The 25267-nt window shown below is 45.9% G+C and overlaps 1 protein-coding gene across 3 annotated transcripts in view; it reads right to left on the reverse strand.

Annotated features, from left to right (window-relative positions):
* The window catches only part of LOC306914465 (glucosidase 2 subunit beta-like), a 227131-nt gene that overhangs the window by 134723 nt on the left and 67141 nt on the right, over positions 1-25267 (reverse strand). For all 3 annotated transcript variants that reach the window (XM_079491499.1, XM_079491498.1, XM_079491500.1), the window contains exon 9: positions 18805-18891. In XM_079491499.1, the coding sequence (XP_079347625.1) occupies positions 18805-18891 (87 nt within the window). The remainder of the gene's footprint in view (positions 1-18804; positions 18892-25267) is intronic.

The following is a 25267-nucleotide window of genomic DNA, read 5'->3' on the forward strand; positions in this document are numbered from 1 at the left end:
AACCTGCAAATCCCAAATATGTCAATGGGCTTGGCCAGCAGATGTCACTGTTTTCACTGTTTTGCCTGTTTTCATTGCAGCTCAAAAGGCTTCCAACCCCCAGAGAAAACTCCACACCACAGAAAATCCACTTAACCCATTTTGGGCGGGAACCCCTTTTGGTGTTAGCATTATGTTATGCTTTAGCTATTGAAAAATAGCAAATCTACGAGCTTGTAGGTCTGCTATTTTTGAAAAATCGAAGAACGACTGACATAGAAACATAGCTTTTTCAGAAAACTGTTAGGACTTAGAAGGCATTTGTAGAATCGCTCCCAGGTCAAAATGGGTTAATGTTCAAAGTTCAGGTTTTTTGGGTGTAATTGAGGTCATAAAACCTAAAAGAAAAATGAACCACAGAGCAGTGTGATGTCACCTTTGTTATATACTGTATTTTATACAGACTGTTGTCATAGCAGATAGCCTGACATCGTATAATTAGGTTTGCAGATGACAGCGCTGTGGTCAGAGTGGGATGCAGTCAAACATGGGCCAGTAAAATTACTTTGTCAGCTGGTGCGACGCCATTTATATACATGTGTGTACCGTATATAATATATATAAACTCAGCACAAATAGTTTCATATATACTCTAAGGAGTCAACGCACTGGACGACTCTGCTTCTAAGTACGGTTGGTCAATGCAGTGCACTCAGTGCACCTAGGGTGCAGCACACACAATGTTCGAATGGCAATGCCAGGAAGCACACCAGCGCTTTCAGTGCACAACGCACCCACATCCACAGTATCAACAAAGACCAAAGAGCTGATTTTAGACACAATGCTCCACCACCCACTCCATCTAGGATCATAGGAGAGGAGATGCATGACGGAGTATAAATACCGTGGTCTTATTATAGATCAGAAACTATCCTGGGACCAATGTGATGCTATTTTTAAGGAAGACCAACAGCACATGTACTTCTTCCTTAGACAACAGAACATGTTACGGCATATCTCTGCAAGCGGCTATACGTCTTTGAAAGGGTCTGGGTGTGTCTCTGACTGTGTATGAAAGGGTCTGGGTGTGTCTCTCTCTGACTGTCTATGAAAGGGTCTGGATGTGTCTCTGACTGTGTCTGTGCATGAAATTAAATGAAATTAAATGAAATTAAATGAAATGATTACTATATTTACCCAGGGTATCTGGGCTAAGCTCAAGAACTTGTTTCCAGCCAGGCCCTGCTCATAGAACATTTCATCGTAGTGGTTCAATGCCTTGTTCAAGGGCACTTCAGCGGTGGTAATTTTAACGTGTCGGACCGCTGATTCGAACTGGCGACCTTCCGGTATCAAGACCGCTCCGCAATCCGTTCGGCCACCGCTGCCATGTGTCTGGATCTGATCTCGCACACAACTGGACAAATCAGTGCCAAATGTTGTATCTATGCTGCTTACACCCACTAAAACTTGCTACACTTTTATTATGTTATTTAATCTTACATTATATAAGTCAATATCATTTAGGTGATAGATGACTGACATCACAGACTGGCCATGTGAAGTCCACATTGCAGTGTTGATTTCGTTGACTAAAACTAAGACGAAAAATGTTCGTAGACTACCTTCTTCCACTGACGAAAACAAAATGGAAACTAAAAGCGAAATTAAAACTAAGCTATGATGACTAAAACTAAGACTAAATACATTGACAATTTCGTCAACAAATAAAAACTAGACTAAAATGTTAGGAAGGCGCTAGTGGAAGAGGGGTTCATGTGTTTGGTCCGACGGAGCATTGGTCCGAACGACAACCTACCTCAAACCCTCACCCTAACCCTAACCTCCCCCGGGGCAGCACACCTAAACCTAACCCCAACCCTCTCCCGACCCCCAGCGCACCTCGGACCAATGCTCCTTCGAACCAATGCTCCGTCGGATCATAGTATGCCTCCCGTGGAAGAGATCCAGTATAAGTCATTTTACAATTAGTTGCATGCTGAAAATAGCAGATCTACAAAGTCACAACGCTTCGTGCTGCGGCCCATTGTGGACTTGTAGATCAGCTATTTTCAGCGAGTGTAAAATCAGTCATTACGACGCCATGAAGGCCATCAAGGCCCGCCAAAACATTTTGTTCGACTAAATCAACCGTAGATTTAGTCGACTAAAATCGTAGTCGACTAAAACTAGACTAACACAAAGACATTCCAGGTGACTAAAACTAAATAAAAAACTATTCAAGAGACTATGATTAAAACTAAAATCAAAATGTGCTGCCAAAAACAACACTGCCACATTGGAGCCACACCATTCCCATGTGGATCCCAAGATTTTTCTCACAATTCTTGTATTGCATGGTGGTATGTACAGTACAGTCCAAAAGTAAATAGCACCTCAACCACCTCCCCCCAAAAAAAACATTCAAGAACTGCTGAGGCACCACAACCATCCCAAAGAACTACTGAGGTGAGGTGCTATACAGTAGCACCACAACCGAAACAAAGGACAACTGAAGAACCGCTGAAGCACCAATGGTTTTTTTTGAGAGTGTAGGGCTATGAGGGCATGACAATTGAGGCTGCACTCCCTGTTCAGTCTACCTGCCTTTTCATTCTCACATAATTCTCTGTGTCCAAGAGTGGTGTGCCAACACGGTGAAAGCCTTCGAGCAGCCTGTTGTAGTGCTCCTTAACCAATTCAGAACGGGAACCCCTTTGTGTTTTAAAGCATTATGTTATACTTTAGCGATTGAAAAATAGCAGATCTACAAGCTCATAGCGCGGCACCGAGTGCCGCGCTATGAGCTTGTAGGTCTGCTATTTATTTTTTTAATCGTGAAAATGCGGCACAAATCTTTGTATATATTCTTACAGAGCGAACGTTTTTAACTCAAATCTTTGCTTCTGAGGGGTTCCTGGAATAACATATTTTCAGATGGGCCAATTACATATAATTTTTGGGGTCCTTAACATAAATGAAAGGAATAGAATGCTGTATATTTGCTCAGTACAAGAGTATTTCTTTTTTTAATGCAACGTTTCGGTCCCTCCGGACCTTCTTCAGGCATGAAATATTGAGCACCACTGATACAGAAACATAGGTGTTTCAGAAAACTGTCAGGATTTAGAAGACATTTTTTTTTAATTTCTACGTCAGGCCTAAATGGGTTAAAAATTAGGCGGCACATGAAAGCAGAGCCGGGCCCCGAGAAAACCTGCATTTGATTGGGTCTCTCTTCTATCCAGCAGCTGCCGATGCGTTTTACGGATTAGGCATCCACTGAGCACTGCAGGGACCTGGGGGTATTTGTCCGCGGAGAGACGAACACGACCAATGAAAAGAGAGAGCACGTATACCCTGAATGTGCTTAATTAATTGACAAGCAGATATCGTCTGAGTTTATAACCATGAAACAGACTTAATTTTGTGAAGTATTTTTCTTTTACTTCCCCGAACACAGTCTGTTTGACTTACCCCCAACACAATCCTCGCCAACACAACTTCCCGGGCGACTTACTTATGGGACTTATCTTATAAATACAGCCCTAATCAAAATAAATGGCTAAAAGCTCTCAGGGAGTTGAAGGCTATACACATTTACATCAGAAGAACTGATGCAATTTAAATTGGCGCCTGTGGACCGACTTATGAGGAACCTAAACCTTACGTAACACTTTTCATGCATGGATCCCTATTATTTTTCCTATTCTGTTGTTCAGTTTGGCAGACCTACATTCGTGACAGCCAAGGAGGAGAGACATGGCCTCCTTCTGTGCGTGCATGCACTTGACTCAATTCCCCCAGCAGTATCCTGTAGACTTGATGCACGCGTGTCTGTGTGTGTGTGTGTGTGTGTGTGTGTGTGTGTGTGTGTGTGTGTGTGTGTGTGTGTGTGTGTGTGTGTGTGTGTGTGTGTGTGTCTTTCTAAATGCATATTTTTTTGCACATATTTTAATTATTCATTGCTTGCCATGTGTTTTGTTTTCTGTCACTGTACGTTGGCATCTGCAGGCCCTGCTAGAACGTATACAGTAAAATCCTCCGTAACTCTGAGAGCGCTCAAATGTAACCAAATGGACTGTAAGGGTAATTTTGTTTTAACACTCGGTGGCGTAGAGAGGGGCTACGTCTGTGCGCTGCATGGACGTCTGCTACAGCCACACTGCATCCACTGTCGGCGCGCTAGCTAGCTGTTTCCGTTGAAAATGGGACATCTAATTCAGTAGTCGGTTGCTCCGGGGGCACTTTTGTGGCAGGTCAGTGATGTGGAGCCGGGGTAAAAGGTTGTGATGGATCTGTAACCGCCGCACAGCCCATGCCACTCTGAGGAATTGCGCTGAACTCGAAGCCGCAAATCCCTCTGGACAGAGACGGAAGTACTGACATAACTTCATGTTGGAAGATGTGATTTGAAGAGAAGCTGTCCTACTGTGTCGGAACCCACAATGTAAACTACGGCTGCAATTTAAGTTTCAGTCAAGCAATGGAACCCTTGTGACAAGTTGTGAGACGAGTGTTTTTAGACTGTAAGCAAGCATGCGGTCAAAGGTATAAAGTACTTACAATGGATTGCATTTTTATAGCACCTTTTTAATTGCCCAAACACTGTTTTATTCATTCACACATTGAGAGGTGACTCATTGGGGCCAATGTGGCCTTCAGTGTCTTGCCCAAGGACACTTTGACATGAGGACAGGCGGAGCCGGGATTCGAACCGCCAACCTATGGATCATTGGACCTCTACCTCCTGAGCCACAGCCACCCCATGTACAATAGTACAAAGGAAAGTGTAGGCTACAGTGTGCAGGATAAGAAAGTTATGTTCAATGCAAATATAAATTAGAAATGTTTAATTGTCAGTAATATAACATCTTTTTAGCTATGTCAAGCATGACTAATAGTAATATTTGACCACACATCTTCAGGTAGTGCCCCAGCTACACACCATATACTTCGACCGGAGTCCCCCAGGGGTCTAAGCTTGGTCCGCTCCGCTTTCTCTCTAAACAAAAAATTAGCTGAACTACGTACGAGGTCACAACGCATTGTGATAAGCCTATCTCACAGAATTTCCCCGCCCCCCTAAATACGCCCCCTTTCGGGGTTAGTGGTGATAGCGTGACGTCACTCCATAGACGCTACATGTTAACAGAGGTAATTTAAGAAGTCTACAACTTTTGTTTTCTCAAGGTATGGTTTGTTCTATCTGTTCGACCTGATTTACCATCTTGTTTGCTTCATAATAATATTGGTCTGTCACATTAGAAAATGTACTTAGATTCTCCAGAGAAAAAAACGTGTAAATGCTCATGTTAAAGACACCACTATTTACCGGAAGTGGGCGTGGAAAGCGGGCTGTGAGATAGGCCTATTGTGAGCTTGTAGATCACCTGTGACTCGCCTTTTCACTGTAGTTTTAGTTTTGTGTTATTTTGTGGGTTGTGTGTGTTTAGTATTTAATGCCCCATACACACCGAGGAAGCTATAGAAGCAGCTTCTTACTTCTAGCTTCCATGTTATCTCTATGCATACCAGCTTTGAAGCTTCAAAAGCTCACTTTCGACAATAGCTTGCTTGCTTTATTTCTCCCTCTGACTCAACCTTGGAGCATGCTCATTATTATCATATCATATTATTATTTAAATAACGGTGTATATGTATTATTAATGATGATTTGGCAAGGGCATAGCATATTTATGGAAAGAAATAAAAGTTTATATGAGCAACAAGTCATCGAAGCGGTGAAAACCGGTTGTGTTCCGTCACTTGTGACCACTGATCAGTGAACACAACCCCCTGGCTTGTGGAAAGGTTTTGGTGAAGAAGGAAGTCATGGTGACTATAAGCAGGGGAGAAAAAGAGCCGGGCCGCCACCCGTACTGCCGCGGTGATTTTGATTATTTATGAATTAAGTAATGAAAGTATGTTATCCAAGTTTCACATCAGCATACATTAAGTTTGCATTTGGCAGTGGCGTTTCCAGGAATTACATTTTGGGCAGGCAAGAATTAAATTTTGGGCAGGCAAGATGTGTTAATTGTCGTTCCCCCCCGCGCACAATCAGTAGCACTAAAGTTTTTCAAAGAGATATACCTGCCAGACAGTAGGATACAAAGGCTGAAAGGCATGCATTTGCATTTGAATGGGTGATTGAGGGTCGAGCTCTACCGCAACGGCCAGTCCGCTGTCCACTAATAGTTCTCAGGTCTTGTTTTTGTCCTCAGTGTATGGATTTTGGCCAGGCAGAAAATGGATTTGGACAGGCGGACGCCTGTCCTCGCCTTATTGTAGATACGCCACTGGCGTTTGGTCATTTCTGGCAGTGAGATCAGGTCACTGCGGTGGTGCCGTGGTGGAGAGGAGAGCGGAGAGGAGCAGAGGCTCTCAGTCTCTCCTCTCCCCCGAGATGAGAACAGCATGATGAGCAATGTGTAGACGAGGGGGGAAGACCATCGGGCTACAGACAGCTCGTTTGGTTATTTAGCAGCATGTTTACAAACATTATAATATGTTTTATCCATAAATAGGTTATGTAATAACTAAATATAGACTTATTTCTCATCTGCAGCCGCTATTTCAGATGTTAGACTTTAAAATGTGCGCCTGTTCAGACTGACTATATTCTGTCTCGTCTCAAGAGCACTTCAGCTGCGAGTTGAGTGACAGGTGCCTTGGACACGCCCACTTTCTGAGAAAAAGCTGCTTCAAAATTATTTTAGCATGCTTTACTTTTCCAGCTTTATATCTGAATGGGGCTTAATCCATCCTGTTGGGACTGTGTTCCTGTTGTCCTAGTCTAGTCTTGTGACTAGGGGTGTCAAAAAAAAGCGATTCGAATTAGAATCGCGATTCCCGTTATGAACGATTCAAAATCGATTCATAATTTCCAAAAATCGTTTTATTTTATTTTTTATTATTATTATTATTATTATTTTTAGATTTATTTTTCTGGTTACAGTTACAGGAGTTTTCACTACATGGTGTTTGTGATATGAAATGTAAGCTTACCCTGATCACAGTAAACATCGTATCTTCAGTCATTTTCAAGTTACTGTAGTCACTTCAGTTCAAGACTGGAGTAGATTGTGATGAAATCCTATGTATTGAATCGTTTTTGGATTGAGAATTGAGTTGAATCGGAAAAATCGTGACCCCAGGAATCGGAATCGAATCGTTAAACACCCAAAGATTCACAGCCCTACTTGTGACCCTTTCTTTTCTTTTTCTTCAGACTGTGCTCCGGGCCAGAATAATAACTGGATGAAACTACAAATCCCGAAACTATGAAGTTGTGCTATTTTCGCCAAATGTTCGTCCCAGAATAGGGATGTAAGCATTCATGAGGCTATGCTATAATACCTAGCCTTGCATTGCTGATACTTTACCGTGAGGATAGGAATGTCAACAAACTACTGCACAAAAGTGCATGTGTTTTTCTGTGCCACTGGCCAACCCACTTAGATTGTGCCATGTTTGAGGAGATGATGCCAGCAGCAGCAGCAGCAGTAGGAAGTGGATCAAGGAAGTGGTGGGTGGGTTTGGTGTGGGTGTGCGTGTGTGTGTGTGTGTGTGTGTGCGTGCGTGTGTGCATGCGCGCACGTGCATGTGTGCATGTATGTGTGATATGGTGTACAATGCATGCTTCGTGAGAGGTAGAATAATGACAGGCAAGAGAGAATGACTGGTGATGCCGTGACAGGGGAAGCGCCACAGATCTTGGGCCTCAGGCTAGGCAGCTGTGAGAAACTTCTCTCTCTCTCTCCCCCTTATTTCCTCCTCCTCCTCCTCCTCCTCCTCCACCCTCCCTCAGCGACACTGTTCAAACAGAGGACAAAGTCGCCCTGAGTGTTGTTTTTTTTCCCCCCTCCGATACCCATACAAGGCTGCTGCCATTTTATCATTCCGTCTCTCGGGCCTCACAGCGAAGGAGGTCGAATGAGTCAGCGTTGCGATTCAGAACATCTTTATCTAGCAATATTTTCAATCACACTCCTAAAGAATAAAAAAAAGAGGAAATAAAAAGGAAATAACCTCACCTAGACAGAAGGAATCATCGCCTCGTTTTCCCGCGAGGAGAAACTGTGATGTTTTATTTCATTACAAGAGTGTTAAAGCGCTGCATGCAATTTGCCACATTTTTAATCTATGAGTCATATTGGTTGAGAAAAGGTCACGACTATAAATGGTAATCCATCAGGTGAATATAGGGACATGGAGATGAATCATTGTGATATAATTGAATACCACAATTATACACAATTATATGCAATTGTGCGTATAATTGAATTGATAATAGTGCTATTTCAGAGAGGGAAGAACAGGGTGTTCTTTTGGAGAGAGAGAGAACTTGGCTTTGGAAACTACAGTGGTGGAAATGTGTGAGATATTTATATCTAAGATCTTAATGTGATCACTTTAATGGAAAATCAATAACGTGTGTGTTTGTGTGTGGAATAACCAGGTGCTCACCGGATATATAAAAATATGTCTTTATGTATTGAAGGGGCAAACGCTGCAAGCGTATCTCTCTCTCTCTCTCATCCATCTCAGGTGCGCTCATGCCAACTTGGCTTCCCCCCGCTACATGTGACGCTGACTGGTACTACCGCACGGAGAGAGAGCTGGAACAAACAGGAAGAAAGATAAGCATGCGGACGACGCAGGCCCTCCCTTCCACATCAAATCAGTGACGTTACATCCGTTCGTTGCAGGACAACGCTAAAGGTGGGCAGTACTGTAGTGCAGGGGTTCTCAACCTGTGGGTCGCGACCCCTCGGGGTCGCCAAATTATTTTAGGGGGTCCCCAAATTATTTTCCAAAAAAAAAGGGGGAAAAAAAAGATTTTTTTTCATTTTATTTTCACGATTTTTCAAAAATAGCAGACCTACAAGCTTGTAGATCTGCTATTTTTCAATAGCTAAATTATAACAATGCTTAAAACACCAAAAGGGGTTCCCGCCCAAAATGGTTTAAGGTTATTGTAACAGTCAATTTATATTGGGGGTCGGGAGGGGGCGGGGCGGGGGTCCCGAGACATTGCCAAAGCATTTCCGGGGGTCCCCGGCCAAAAACGTTGAGAACCCCTGCTGTAGTGTACAGTATGTCAAGCAAAGCATGCCGTTTGAATTGAAGTGAATGGGAAGGAGAGGTGGGGGGGGGGGTGCACCAGCATTGCTGAATCCTTGAACGTGCACACGCAATTTGGGAGGAAATTAAGGGTGCCTTCCAATAAGAGCTGAGTTGGTTGTACTGTATTAAAAGTCTGAGTTATATTATTTAGTTGCATACTAGGTGTTGTGAGCTGCAACGTGCTGTGAGCTAGTAGATCTGCTATTGTCAGTGTAATACAAAAACATAAGCTGGGGAGTTGATTGGAACATGAACCAGAGTGAAAAGTGATTGTCCCTGTACTGTACAATGCAAAAAAGAGCCCTTTATAAAGACGCATTTGCATAAATATCTTCTCAAAATCACAATCAAACTGCAGCTTGTTTTTTCAACAAGCCAAAGTACGCCCTCCTTAACCCTGTGCATGTCGCAATCTGTAAAAAAAAAAAATGTGTTGGCTGCATGGCATGTGAACTAGATGGACAGGCAACTGTTGTTGAGTACCAGACGAGGATGGAGTGAAAGACCCCAAAGAGAGATGGCTAAATGATCAGTCAGCCAGACGTTAAGTTGAAAGAACTGCTGTCTGTGACAGCAGTCCCCCAGGAAAGAGAATGGGGGGGAAAAAGAGGCTAGGAGTGTCAGAACGACAGACCATAAAGGAAGGCAGTCTCCTAGTGGACACTGGCGTATCGAGCTGTCAGCAGTCATCGCGTGCCACTCTGGCCTGCTCAGCAGAGTGAAACTGAGGCAATGTACCCCATGAAATATTCACAAAAGTTCTCTTTGCTTAAAAAAACAAGAAGGGCAGAGGGGACCTCCGCTTCCCCCCCAAAAAAGAACAAAAAAAAATACCCCGTACACACCCTTCATCTGCCTCAGCGGGTGCGAGCTACAGCGGAAGCTGGCTCCTCTTAATAATGCATGAGCCCCCCTAAAAACATGATTTGTGAAATGTTGGTGTTTGTGTGTGTGGGTGGGGTGGGGGGAGGGGTGGGGTGGGGGTCATGCATGAGGGTGATTCATACCTACAGTAATTCAGTTGAATTATATAGCGTCCTGAATTTGTAGCAAACATTCAGAGAAAATACCTGTTATGCTGAGATTTGGAGAAGGGGGGGGGGGGGGGGGGGGAGCAGACCTACAGTATAGTATAGAGCCCTAGCGGACTCCGGTGAGTATATACAGTAGGGTTTAAGTGAACAAATGTTCAAAGTTGAATAAATACAGTATAAACTGTAAAGGGAATCATTTGCACATGCACATAGCTGCTTTGAAAACGTGTCATAGATTGATTGTCTGAACCGTACCAGAGCCAGAGTAGCTGAGTCTAGAGTTAATTGTACGATCCAGTGTTCACCCCTTAGCAGGGAATTTGAATCCATCATTGGAAAGAACTGGCACACTGTAGATTCTGACCCAAGCCAGCACTCTTGGATTTAACCACATCAATCCTAGCGTACCTGTTCTGAGTTGCAAACGCTTTTGTGAGATCATAGATCTGCATTTGTGACCAGGTCTAGCAAAATGGTCCTCATCTCGCCTATAATGAAAAGGCAGAAAATCTAAAATAAACTTGATTCTTTTTTTTGTGATTTTCGTTTTTTTTCTTCATATTAACACAGCTTGAATGTTGAAGAAAGTTTTCATTCCAACAGATTAAATGTATACATTTATAAATCAAAGTAGGTGTTGAAATGTTGTGAACATTCAAAGGGGATTTTCTCAGCTTTGGGTAAAACGGCACAATCATTTTAAAATGGTCATATCTCCTTCAAATATTTTCCAATTTTATTGAATGATACATCATATGAAAGCTTACATTCTGTACTTTAATAATCTGTAAAAAACTGAAAAATGACTCTGGTCGAGATGAGGGCCTATTTGCCAGACCCGGTCACATTTGTGTAGTAAATAGGGAAACACTAGCACACCTAGTATAGAGCCCTGGGGGACCCGGGTCAACTACGTAAAAAGGGTTTAAGTGGTTATAGCTGCATCACCCTGTATTGTCTGCAAGAGACCATCCAAGCTGAGACACCTTCTGGTGAGAAGCGACCTTCCACCACTGACCCAGTCCCATTTTTACAGCATGTCCCTCAGGGGAACTATACAGATGTGGTCACTGCACACGATGCCGTTTTACACACGGCAAGCCACTATTTTTAGTGACATACAGGAAAAACCTTCCATAATATGTAACAGATATATATAATGCTCAAATGCCCGCGTGACTTGGCCTACATAGGCCTATCTCACAGCCCGCTTTCCACGCCCACTTCCGGTAAATAGTGGTGTTTTTAACATTAGCATTTACACGTTTTTTTCTCTGGAGAATCTAAGTAAATTTTCTAATGTAAAAATGTGACCAATATTATTATGAAGCAAACAAGATGGTAAATCAGCTCGAACAGATAGAACAAACCTTACCTTGAGAAAACAAAAGTTGTAGACTTCTTAAATTACCTCTGTTAACATGTAGCGTCTATGGAGTGACGTCACGCTATCACCACTAACCCCGAAAGGGGGCGTATTAAGGGGGGCGGGGAAATTCTGTGAGATAGGCTTATTGGAAAGACTACCAGACCACTTAAAACTAGGAAGTTATGGCCATGGCTCCAAATCTCCAATGTGAATCTTTCTCTTAGCTCCAAAATGACCATCCTGGGATGAGGGTCATCCATGACGTCAGTGGATGACCTCTTGCAGAGCCACGGCATAAAGAGAGAAGGATGCCAGTAAACAAATACAATAGTGGCAGTACTTCTGACCAATTGACCACATCCAAGTATATCTATGATGTATGACGTAATGGGCAAAATGTCTAGCCTGGATCCAGCCCAAAGACCCCGCCCACTCTCTGAGTGGACTGAAGGCTACAAAATGTCAGCAATCACATGACTTCCATTATGAAATTAAAGTTAATAATTTAAAAAGAATAAAATGTGAAAAATAGTAGTGGAGGTATACTTCTGTGGCCTAATGGCACCGTCCATACAAAGTTTGTGACACACACACACACACACACACACACACACACACACACACACACACACACACACACACACACACACACACACACACACACACACACACACACACACACACACACACACACACGCCTTAAAATTGGAAAATCATCTTCTATTCTTGACAGCAAGCGAAGACATGACCTACACATCCGACACGATAGTGAGGGGTTTCTAAAAAATCACACCCGTGTGAACTGAGTGGTGCAAGGTCTTATATAGCCTGATCAGCTGTGGTCTGACGTAATGTCAGTGACCATAGTAACCATGCTCATTCTTTTGAGGGACAGGTACACAAACACACACACACGGGTACTAACAAAGCCAGTTGTTGGAGTGGTTTGCACCACTCAAAAAGTGTTGGAACCTAATGCTATCAGGCGTTCGTTAACACTTTTGTCATTCGTGGGGGTTGTTTATACTTTCCTGCTAGCGCAGCTACCATGCGTCATGTACACGTCAATATGACTGACAGACGGTCCCATCCAATCACCTGCCAAGTAGCTTGAAAAAAGGGACGGCTTTCTTCAGCGATGCAGGGGTGCCCACACATTTATGACGTGAGATCTACTTTCAAAATGACCAGCTCAACAAGATCTACCCACTGAAAAAATAAGTGTACCATTGCTGAAAATAGTTTAAATATGTACCTGAGGGGGCTTCGGAATAGTAGAGTTCGTGTTACATTCTGTACAGTATAAGACAAATGCACTTGGAATGGGAAATAGAGGGGGAGAAATGTTTATTTTTTATAGTTTTTTTTCTTCAATATATTTAAATGAAATACTCTTTAGGGGCATGGCATGTGATCTACTGTACCTGCACAGCCTTTGTGATCTACTGGTAGATCGCGATCTACCTTTTGGGCACCCCTGGGCTACAGAGATCCCAGATGGAAGTACGTTGTGAAACAAAATGTGATTGTGAAGCAAGCATCTGTTCCATCTGGCGGAGTCCGTTTATAGGCCCCCCCGACCTGGCGGAGACCGGCACACTTTTCTAGTTCATTGTCCTTTCTCGTTGTCCACGTCGTCCGTCTATTAACATCATCCACACTGTCACAATACCTCTTCAAGACTGCTTTATCAGGAGAAGGAGATACTCATTTGGTCAAGCTGTCAACATGAGCATCCTCCAAGGTATCTCTTCACGTATTTGGGCCCATTTATGAGCACTATCTCTATGTTTAGTGGCAATAAAGATGACAATTAGAGAATGACACAGGGTTAAAGGCAGAGCCAATTACCCTCACATAAGCTCTTCTTTTCCAAATATGGAGGCAGTTAGCTAGAGATGCGGGCACATATTTTCCTTGTAGAAGCCTGCAAGTCCCAGACGAAATAGAGCACAGTATGAACCGTCTGCAGACACATGCTTTTTTGGTTGTCATAATACTTGAGGCTGACGTTGACACTGCAATGACAGCAAAGCATTTCATTGACAATTCAATATTAAATATGACAATGGACCGTTGTAATTAATTTTCTTGCTATTATACTAACTGCTGATATCCATTAGTATTAATGGATAATACATTCAAAGTAATTTGTATATTGAGGCAGTGAGACATTCAGATAAAGACTTGAGATCAGCTGAGATCAGTTTAACACTTGAATTGCCCGGGGTTATTTAATCCATTACATTATAGCGCCCATTTATAAACACGGACCCCTTTTCCGGACGGACCGGATGTTGTTGTGAATGTGTGTGTAGCAGCTAACAATAGCCACACCACTCTAGAGTCGATCGACAACAACGGGAGGTAAGAATAAATCTATCGCGACTAGCAACTGGACCGCGGAGCGCCGTCTAACACAGGATCTTTTTTCATAATTAGACGGGATGATTTAGATTGCGAGTTATGAACGTTTTAAGATTTCCGTTTTCATCAGCTAAACAGGGGAGGGAGTTTTTCATTGACGTCTCACTCTTGCGCAACACCGAGGATTGCCCAACAGGCGCTCCTGGGCTATGGAGCCATGCGATCCGTTCTCATATCAATAAACTTCGTCTTTTGGACAATACTTCGTCCTGGGCGTCGGGCGTTACTAATAGAAAGGACAAAGAACTTCGTCCTGGGCGTTGGGAGTGTTTTTAATGTGTGTTTATACTGCATACAGTATAATTCAAAGAATTGTAAAATATCAGTTGGGGCTGGGGTCAAGGTGGTCAGTGGTTGTGTCCGAGTGTGTGGGATGCAATAGCTTCTAGCTAGCCTCGATGTCATGTCATGTGTTCGAGTCCTGTGAAATGCCAGTAGATCTGTACTCTCCCATCACCAACACTTTGGAGAGAGACGGATGCTGGATGGATGATAATTAGCTTCTAATTGGGATGGATGGAGAGACATGTTGAGTCATGGCCAGTATTTGGTTTGAAAACAGGGGCCTGCTGTCATGGCCATTGTTGCATCGGCTGCAGCCCTTGTCGCTGCGCTGACAGTTACGCAAGGGGCTGTAACACGGTGCGGAGTGAAAACGTGTCATTAGCTGCCACGGCTACCGCACCGGGCTTCAAACAGCACAATTAGAGCTGGGGGTCCACACAGTCTCTTTGTATGTGTGTGAAAAGGTCAGATCTCTTGCCTACAGTATTAATATAATACATTCCATTCCCCATTCAGGATGTTTTGATTCATGCATCTAAGAAAAAAAGAGGAGGAGGGTGGTGGTAAGCAGAACATAGAGGAAGTGAGGCCACAGTCAGTGTTATAAATATTAGATTAAAAAACAGTATAAATACTGTATTATCAGGATGCGACAGCGATGACGCATCAGGTATTCACACACACACAAAGCAACTCAGTTTGCAGACACAGAGGTGTGGAAACATTTGCATGTCAAAGAGGCCACCAAAGCTAGTCAAGGATAAACCTAAGGGTTGCATTTTTCAGTGGCATACGAAGACGTTGAAGGGACCCTGCCTTTAAGAAGCCTGGGTGAATTCTTTATCGTCATTGTTTACTTTTTCCACAGGAATGTCTGCAGATGCCTCTCTACTTTACCATACAATGTCATGCATGGTTAAACTCAATTGTTCATGGGCAGCCAAGTGAAGAAAGCAAGACAAAAACGCTGTATTTGAATGGAGTTTTCATGAAAAGGTGGGTACAAGAGCTCAGTCATACACATTCCATGATAGAGCATGATATTTTATTTTATTTTATTTTATTTTATTTTATTTTATTTTATTTTATTTTATTTTATTTTATTTTATTTTATTTATTTTTATTTTATTGATTTATTGATTTATTGATTTTTTTTTTTACAGTCTCTTATCTAGACACTTATTCACAAGCTACGGGGTGATCCTAAAGCAGCTCCTCAGGCAGCACCCAAAAGTCACTGCCAACCAAGTTGCCAACCAATTGCTCGAAAATGGAAAGAGTAGAAAGAGAGGGAAAAAGACCAAGCTGAACCGCAAGCAATACACCGAGGACCCTGCTTTTACAAGACAGCTCACCACGGAAGAGCTGGAAGGGGGAATCTCTATCCTCAAACCAGGAAAGGCAATTGGACTGGATAACATCGCAACAGAACAGATCAAGCACTTCGGTCTCAAGGCAAAGATGTGGCTTCTACAGCTCTACAATGAGTGCTTATCAACACACAAGGGGCTCCAATTTTGTCGCAGCCTTTACCCGCAGCGCGGCCCGCAATTCAGCCGCTGCCCGAAAATTACGAATATAGGAGCTTTCTCTGTCCCTTAATGGTCCTGCGTCACCCGCTATTGCCGACACCGGTATTTGCGCCTAGAGGTGTGGTCATGGGCGTGTTGGCACGCTTTCCCCTAAATTGCTATTTTGGTCACACACATTTGGGAAAGCGACAGTGGAGTTTAAAACCACCCGTAACTTATACCCGTAAAAGTTTGGTAGAGCGCGGGCTGCGCGCCTGCATGGAGATGTCCTTGGAGTAAGGCATGCGTCATCTCTCCTTATTCTCTTTGTAATTTTCCTATAATCAGCAGAAGTGAGTGCCTTCCTTGTGTCCATTGTGTTTATAATTGTATAGTCAAAGACTATGCGCGATTCCATGCATGCATTTGTTCGTTCAGTTTCATCGTCCCATAGCGCAGCAAATGGTGTTTAATCCAATTGACCGACCTTTCCTTTCCGCTTGATACCGTTTCGTAGAGACGGCCTACACGCTCGATCTATATACCAAATGAAAGCCCGAATTTCGTAGTTTACACTTTTTAAAAATGAGCAAGATTTGAGCGAGTTGTGACTCAATGAAAAGACGAGTGTTCTTGGCTCTGTGCGGGGTGGAGAAAAAAAAAGAACGAAACGAGGGGGGGGGGGGGGGATAAGGATAAGGGATCTATTAAAGGCAATGGCACGTGGACTGGTGATTGGTTAAATATGATTTAATGATTGTAACGCCCAAACCACACCTATGCATAATATAACGGGTAACGGAGGTGTTTAAGGGATTTAGACAGGTAACCAAAATACCAACTTTAGTGGGGGAACACCCTTTCCCCACTCCTAAATCCCCAAATAGTGGCTTTAGAAAGATGAGACAAAAATGGAGCCCCAGCTCCCTAACATCTGGAAAAAAGCCCACATTATAGCACTGCTGAAACCGGGGAAAGATCCATCCGCTCCCAAGAACTTCAGACCAATCTCACTTTTGAGCCACACCTACAAGCTCTTTGAACGTCTAATCCTCAACAGAATTAGCTCCTTTATTGACAAACACCTCATCCCTGGCAAGTCGACAACTAGCCAAGTACTCAACCCTTACCCAGTACATCGAAGACGGTTATGAGGAAGGGATGGTAACTGGTGTGGTGTTTGTCGACCTCTCAGCTGCCTATGATACAGTCAACCACAGACGCCTCCTCAGCAAGATCCTGAAGACCACAAGAGACATCTGTCTGACAGAGCTGATTGAAAGCATGCTTGAAAACAGGCACTTTTTTGTTGAACTAGGAGGAAAGAAAAGCAGGTGGCAAAGACTCAAGAATGGCCTTCCACAGGGAAGTGTGCTTGCACCACTTCTCTTTAAGATCTACACCAATGACCAACCAAAAAGTGTAGACACTCGGCGCTACATCTATGCAGACGATCTCGGCATAGATGGAGTGGAGTTAAAGATGGAGTTAAAGGCTAGCGAGGCACTACTCCCTGGAGCAGACTCAACCTACGCAGTGTGGAAATGCTTAAATAGATTAAGATCTGGTGTTGGGCGAGCAAAAGCCACTCTCGCAAAATGGGGATTTTCAAATGACGAGGACATTGTGTGTGACTGTGGCACTGAGCCGCAGACCATGCAGCACCTCCTCACATGCCCCCTGCTGGAACATCCCTGCACAGCATCAGACTTGGCAGAGTTTAATGAGAAGAGACAGCAATGTGTTCAGCTGTGACTGAACCACATCTAGCCAAGTGTTGTAACTGACTGTCTTGTGGACACGACAAGAAGAAGATCTGAGGTACAGTAGCTGGTTATTTGTTGCCGATTCTTCCAGTGGCTTAGTGAGGGGACTCAATCACCACAGCCCACAGAAAGGCACATTTGGTACCCTCTCTCTCTCTCTCATGCGTACACTCTCATCTTTTTATCTGGATGAGAGGAAATGAAAGGATAGTATCTGGTACACATGGCGTCTTCGCTTCAGGAGACCAGTGAGTGAGCTATGCCACGTATGGTCCTTTTTTGTGCCCCCATCGTATGACAACGAGATTTATCACGCTCCACCCGAGAGAAAACCCAATATGCTGCCATGCAGTTCAGGGATGCAGTAATGCTGGCTCTTGTAGCGGGAGGTGGAGTGAGGTGATGAATAGGTGGACAGGCCCGTGAGATAACTGCAATATCTGTCATATCTGCTTATTTAAGATGCACCAATGACCAGATGGACCTCTTTGCTTCTCTTTCACAGGTGAGGGATGTGGATTATGGTAGCATCACAGACACATGGGAAAGCATGTACTATATCTGCTATTTTATCTGCTATGTATAAAATCTATAAGAAAAAGTCCTTCTGCACACCTACAATGGACAGGTGCGTCGGATAACTGGAACTGAGAAGTAGAGAAAAAGAATCCTGCACACTGTCTTCACTTGAGTTTAGATTTTATTGAGCAACGTTTCGTTCGTCAGACCTTCATCAGGCATGACCGAAACGTTGCTCAATAAAATCTAAACTCAAGTGAAGACAGTGTGCGGGATTCTTTTGCTCTACTTCTCAATGTATAAAATCTAAAATGACACAGATTCTTTCCTGGTTTTAATGGGTTAAGAATATAATATTAATTCAAAGGATATATAAATGCTGTAAGAATAAAAGGAAAGCTGGAAAGTTGGTGAGGTGTACTTGTGTAAGCGGAAAGTACTGTAGTTGGCAAGAGAACCAGTGGTGCAAAGTAAGTAAGTACAGGAGCCCGTCTACAAACTCACAATGCGTTGTGATGCGACGCATTGTGAGCTTGTATATATATTTTTATACATTTGAAAACTTGAAGTTATACATTCTCCATAATGAGTACTTTTACTTTTGGTACTTTTGGTTAAAGTACATTTTGATGCCAATACTTTTTACTTGTATTTCTATATTGCAGTATTAATACTTTTTTCTTAAGTAAAACATTTGAGTACTTTTTTCCACCACTGAAGAGAAGTGGCCTGGGTAGGCCTTGTGGAAAAGAGAGGAGGAAATGAAGGATTATGTGGCTCACCTTGACACTGTCTCCGGTCCTGAGAACGTTCCAGAGCGTGTGCTGGAACCTGGAGATGTCCATCTGGTGTTCTCCTGCCAGCAAAGCCTGGTGGGGGGGGTAGACAATACCAACCAGAATCATACACTAGACTTGAATTGTGTGTGTGTGTGTGTGTGTGTGTGTGTGTGTGTGTGTGTGTGTGTGTGTGTGTGTGTGTGTGTGTGTGTGTGTGTGTGTGTGTGTGTGTGTGTGTGTGTGTGTGTGTGTGTGTGTGTTCTTGTCCACCTCTATATCAGTGTCTGCTTTGCTTTCACTGCTAAAGGAGATGAGCATTAATTAGTTCAAAAAGGATTAAGCAGAGTCAATGCCTTGCAATATTACCAACACATTCAACACGTAATCAATGTTTCATTATTGGTGCAAGATTTCGAGATAATTTTTAAGCAATTATCAACGTTAAAGGTTACTTTAGTAACCACGGTTGTATATATAAATTGAACGAAATACCTTTCGTTTATGGGTAGGTTTCCTTCAAAACCTAGCTGCAGAACATTATTTTATGTACTCCCAGGACAGAAAATTCTAGAATTTTCGCTGTCCTGGGCTCTAAGGGTGACGTAGGAAGCCACGCCTATCCCGTATAGATACCTGCGTGGCTACGTCAGCCCTCATTCGGAACTTTTCTTCTGCTTTAGAGAACAGAAGGGCGTTCCACGAAAGGTATTTCGTTCAATTTATATATACAACCGTGGTTACTAAAGTAACCTTTAACGTTGTATTATATAGAAATTTCACGAAATACCTTTCGTTTATGGGACTTTATGAACTCCCGTGACCTGAACTTCCAGTGGGTCCCAGGTAAACCTTTTGGGAGGGGCTCGGACCCTTTTGGGTCCAGAACCTAGTCCTTGTGGAGAGCAGGAGGCAGCGCTATGCTGCCCTGATGCTTTACTGAGCAGCGGCCCCCAAGACCGCGTGCGCTAGCGAAGGCGCTGCCACATCTAGGTTATAGTATGTGGCGAAAGTCGAGGGTGTAGACCAGCTTGCTGCTGTGCAGACTTCCTGAATGGAGACACCCTTGTAGAGTGCCCAGGAAGCTGCCACACCTCTTGTGGAGTGGGCCCTCAGGGCTTGAGGGGAATCCACGCCTTGGCTAGTGTAGGCCAGACGGATGGCTTCCACTATCCAGTTAGAGATAGTGACCTTCGTGACGGGCTTTCCTTTGGTCCTGGCACCCCAGGACACAAAGAGTTGGCTTCCTTGTCTGAAGGGAGCCAGTCTATCCGCGTATATGCGTAAAGCTCTGACTGGGCAGAGGCAATTAAGCCTGCTGTCTTCGTCAGAGGAGAACGGCGGGGGATGGAAAGCCTGTAGGTTCACTGGCACACACACTGAGAGAGCATTTTTGGGAATGAAGGCGGGGTTTGCCTTTAGGGTGACCTTGGTCGACCCCTCATCGAACCTCATGCAGTCTGGAGAGATCGAGAGCGCATGTAGGTCGCTGACCCTTTTTGCTGTCGTGAGTGCGATCAGGAGAGCCACCTTCAGGGTTAGGAGCTTGAGGCTCACGGTTTGTAGTGGTTCAAAGGGTGCTGTAGCCAGAGCCTTTAGAACCAGGGACAAATCCCACGAGGGAACGAGGGATCTGCATGTCCTATGTTCCCTGCGTACACCCTTCATGAATTGTTTTACCAGCGGGTGCTTCCACACCGTCTGGTTATCAAAGCCTGGGTGGCAGGCAGAGATTGCCGCCAAATGGACCTTGACTGAGGAGAGGCCTAGACCGCTGTCTAAGAGCTCCTGCAGGAATGACAGGACGTCGATCACTGAGGCCTGGTAGGGGACTGTTTGGTCTGGTCTTCGTGAGCACCAATGCTCGAAGACGCGCCAGGCTGTGTCGTAACGGTCCCTTGTTGACTGGGCTCTGCCTTTCTGAATCGTTTCGATTACGTTCGGAGGTAGACCCACGGCAGTCAACATCACCCTTTGACGGGCCAGACCCATAGGTCTAGGTCCTGGGGGTGAGGGTGGAAGATCTCCCCCCTCGCTTGAGAGAGGAGATCCGCTCGAAGGGGAATTCTCCACGGCTGGTCGTAGAGGAGAGGGGTTATTTCCGACCTCCAGACCCCCCACGACGGGGCTATTAGGAGCACCTTCAGACCCTGAGTCCTCACTCTGTCCAGAGTGGGGCTGATGAGGGATAGCGGGGGAAAGGCGTAGAGAAGGGTTTTGGGCCATTGGTGTGACAGAGCGTCTAGCCCCAACGTTGATGGTCCCCTGATTGCGAAGAAGAGGGGACACTTCGTGTTCTCCTCTGTGGCAAAGAGATCCACCTTGGATTTCCCAAACCTGCTCCAGACCTGGGCCACTGCATGAGGGTGTAGTGACCAGTCTGAGTAGCGGAGAGGTCCTCTGGACAGCAGGTCTGCCCCTGTGTTCAGAAGACCTGGGACGTGACACGCTACTATTGAGAGGACGCGTGTGTTGCACCACAGGATCAGTTTCTGAGCCAGTTGATGAAGACGAGGGGACCTGAGTCCACCTTGTCTGTTGATGTAGCACATGGCCGTGGTGTTGTCTGTCCTGACTAGGACATGGCAACCCAGGATGCGCTGCTCGAAGTGTTTCAGGGCGAGGAAGACTGCCATGAGCTCTAAGTAATTTATGTGAAGGGCACGTAGTGGCCCCAACCATAAACCTCTGGCTGTGAGTCCTTCCATCGTGGCTCCCCAGCCTGTCATGCTGGCGTCTGTAGTGATGACTTTCCTGATCAGAGGCTTTCCCATGGGGACGCCCTCTGAGAGGGTTTTCCTGTCTGACCACCATTGAAGGGCTAGTATGCATTGTGATGTTACTGTTACCTTCTGGTGCCGACGGTGCATTGGTACATGTAGAGAGCCTACCCATCGTTGGAAAGGTCTCATATGTAGCCTTGCTAGGCGGATTAAATAGACCGCAGAGGCCATTAACCCCGCCATCCGGAGGCATGCATGAAAAGGAATCGAGCGTCCCCTTTTGAATGACGCCACGCACTGCAGTGTTGCGTCTATTCTCTCTTGGCTCAGGCGGGCCGTGTAAGAGATTGAGTTCAGTGTTATGCCTATAAAGTCTATTGACTGTGTTGGCATAAGCATGCTCTTCTCGTGGTTTATTATAAACCCAAGCGAGTCGAGGTGGCTGAGCACACGATGTGTGTGCGACAGTGCTTCTCGTGGAGAGTCTGCAAGTAGGATCCAGTCGTCTACGTATGTAGCGAGACGGATCCCTTGCTGTCGGAGCGGAGCGATAGCTGCCGCGGTGCACTTTATGAAGACTCTGGGACTCAGTGACATTCCGAAGGGAAGGACTGTGTACTCGTACACTTTTCCTCTGAACCCGAAGCGCAGAAATTTTCTGTGCGGCGGGTAAATCGGAATGTGGAAATATGCGTCTTGCAGGTCTATTGACGTAAACCAGTCCCCTTCGCGAATTAGGCGTAGGAGGACTGGTGGAGTAAGCATTTTGAATCGCAGCTTTTTTAAGTGACGATTCAATGCCCTCAGGTCTAGAATGGGACGGAGTCCGCCCCCCTTTTTCTTTACCAAGAAATAGCGGGAGTAAAAACCGTTCATTGATTGGTCGAGGGCCACCTCTGTGATGGCGCCTTTCTGCATTAATGAATTGATTTCCTCTTGCAGAATGGCGGCCTTTTGCCCGCTCGCTTCTGAGAAAATAATTTTCCTGGAAGTGGGCGGTTTCGAGGCGAACTGTAGCCTGTATCCTGTCTGAATTGTACGGATTATCCACGGGGAAGCCCCGGATATCCGCCATTGTGACAGATGACGTGACAAAGGGTTCCCTGCGCTTGTCAGCGTGGTGCATGGCCTGCCTAGGGGAAGACTTACTTTGTGTGAAATGTCTCCCTCTAGTGAATTTTTTCGGTATTGAGTTTGGAAAAAATTGGCGTGGAGTTTTTGGCCTGTGACAGCTAAAGCTGTCACAGTGTGGGTTATCTTTCCCACTGGGCCTATGCCCTTCAGAGTTGGTTTTATTGTTTTTTGTGTTTTTTGTTTTTTTGTTTTCTTTATTGAACAACGTGGACAAACATACACATGTGAATTGCACATAACAATTTTCGGGGTCTGTACAACGGTGCTCACAGCACTGTGTACAGGCCCCCTTAAGCGCTTCAGCGCAGGCTCTGAGGTGAGATCTGTGATCCCCACCTCTGGCCTTGAACTCTGAGTGTGGTGGGGAAGATGACCCGGCCCGGGCAGGTCATTTGCGCTTCCCCTGGCCTCGGCCTCTGGGAGCGCTCCTGGCCTTGTAGGGCGGCGGAGAGGTGCGGCGGTCTGCTCTGCCTCGGCCTGCAGGCTGTCGCTGTCTATCTCCGCTCCGGTCCTGGGACCTGGGTTTGTCATCGGTCTTGGCCTTCCAGGGTGCCTTCTTAGCCTTGGGGCGGCCTACCGGGGCGGCCTGGTTGGCCAGCGGTTCGAGCGCCTTCATCGTCTTGGTGGAGGACTCGAGCTGTTGGATGGTCTCTGACATCTTGGCCAGAGCGTCCTTAAACATACTGTCTGGGTGGATATTTCCAGCCACAAACTCTTTCTTTGTCTCCAGGGAGATGGCGCTGGTCTGATCGACCCAACGCCATCTCTCCTGGAGGATGGAACATGCCATTGCCTTGGCGTTGTGGAGAGTGGAGTCCCTCTGGAGGGTGGCCATCTCGTGATTCAGGCGGCATAACTCGGCCAGGTCTTCTGGCAGTTCCGCTAGCTGGACTTTAATGGACTTCTGTCCCATCTCAATGAGGAGGCTCTTCATGGAACCCTGGAGAAGTGCTCCTGCATTGAGGGCCTTCGCCACGAAGGACATGTGTGCATACTGCCACTTGTTCAGTTTTGAGGCTTCCCTCACGCTGCTGGACAGGAGCTGCGGTTCCTTTACGTGGTGATCCACTCTAGGAGCTGCAGGGTTGGCCAGGTAGGCCGCTATAGCCTTGTCCATAGCTGGCATGAAGTCTATGGCGAGGGTTTGTTTATCTGGTATGTCGTTGGGCCCCTTGGCGCTGGCCTTGGGAAAATCCACCTTCAGGAGGGGTTCGTCCCAGGCGTGCATCATGGCCTCCTCGAAGCCCTGTGCCATAGGGAGCTTCTGTCTTCTAGGTGCAGGGGGGGGGGCGGACTCATCAGTCCTGCCTTCCCATGGTAGTACCTTGACAGTTGACTTAGGCCATGTGTGGTTACAACGTGCACTAGCCTTCCTGTATATCTCGTAAATATTGGAGTCATCCATGGGGGGTACAGGAGGCGGGGGGACAGGAGCCCTGGCTTGCTGGTGCTCCTGTATGTCCATGGCATCCAGGTCGTCGAAGGGGCGACGAGTGGTGCTGACGTAGTCCCCGGGGGAGAGGTCATCATGGCCATCTCGCTCGTCCGCGTAGGCCTCGTCCAGGACGTGGTAGTCCTGGAGTTGCTCCTGGAAGGAAGGGAGCTCGTCATCACGAAGCTCCCCTTCCTCCCTGGTAGTCCAATGCTCCCCACCGGGAGACATTGCGCGGTCTGGGGAAAGGTCCAGGCGGTCCACCATATAGCTGGGTGCAACGGCAGGCTGTCTGCGTCTAGCTGTATGTCTGGGCGGGCACTCAATGGTGGCCTGCACGACGTGTTGTCGAGCACGTGGAGCTGGGGAAGAGCGGCGCGGTGCGAAGGTATCCCTTGGCCTCGCGCCATGAGCCTCGTAATCAGTGGCCTCGTGAGCCCTGGTTGCAGAGGCTGAAGTAGCGTACCTGTCTCGGCTAGCGCCGGCAGGTGCTGCTCTTGAAGAAGAGGCTCCGGTTGGGGCTCTGTTGCCCGAGTAGTCGAGCCTCTGTCTCGGGGTAGCTCGTTGTCCCTCTCCGGTGGTGACGCGGGGCCAAAGCCCCTTTGGAGGGACTTGTATGCGAGCTCGTCGCGGGGGAGGAGTGGGGCTCCTCTCTCGGAGTCCGTGGGCGGCAAAGTTGTCATAATACCTTTGGACACGTCCGAGCCTGTTGTTTAGGACGTCGTCGTCCATTTTCTCACAATGGAGGCAAACGGGACCGATTTCCTCCATGGACTCACGGGTGTGGGTGAGGCCGAGACAATACATGCACTCGTCATGCCCGTCTTTGCCCGACATCGTGTTCCCGCATCCCCAGGTGGAGCACGTCTTTTGTTTGGGGCCTTCTTGACAGTCGGCGGGCACCGGCTGTCCTCGATGGCGTCTTTCCCCGGGCTGGGTCTCCCTCGTCAGCGACATGGTTGCTTGTAGAGAGAGGAGTCCGAGTGCTTAACAGCCACAGGTTTATCTTCCTCGTGGCGTGTAATAGTAGACCACAGGCGTATCTGCCTAGTAGCGCTAAGCTAACTATCGATAGCTTTAAGCTAACAAACGCTAGCTTTAGCGAGAGAGAAAAAGAGGCGCGAGCTGTTTTTTCGACAAGCTAGCGTAGCAACAAGTTGCCTAGAACTCACTTGTGTCG

The sequence above is a fragment of the Electrona antarctica genome (assembly GCF_951216825.1).
Source record: "Electrona antarctica genome assembly, chromosome: 21".
Taxonomy (NCBI): Eukaryota; Metazoa; Chordata; class Actinopteri; order Myctophiformes; family Myctophidae; genus Electrona; species Electrona antarctica.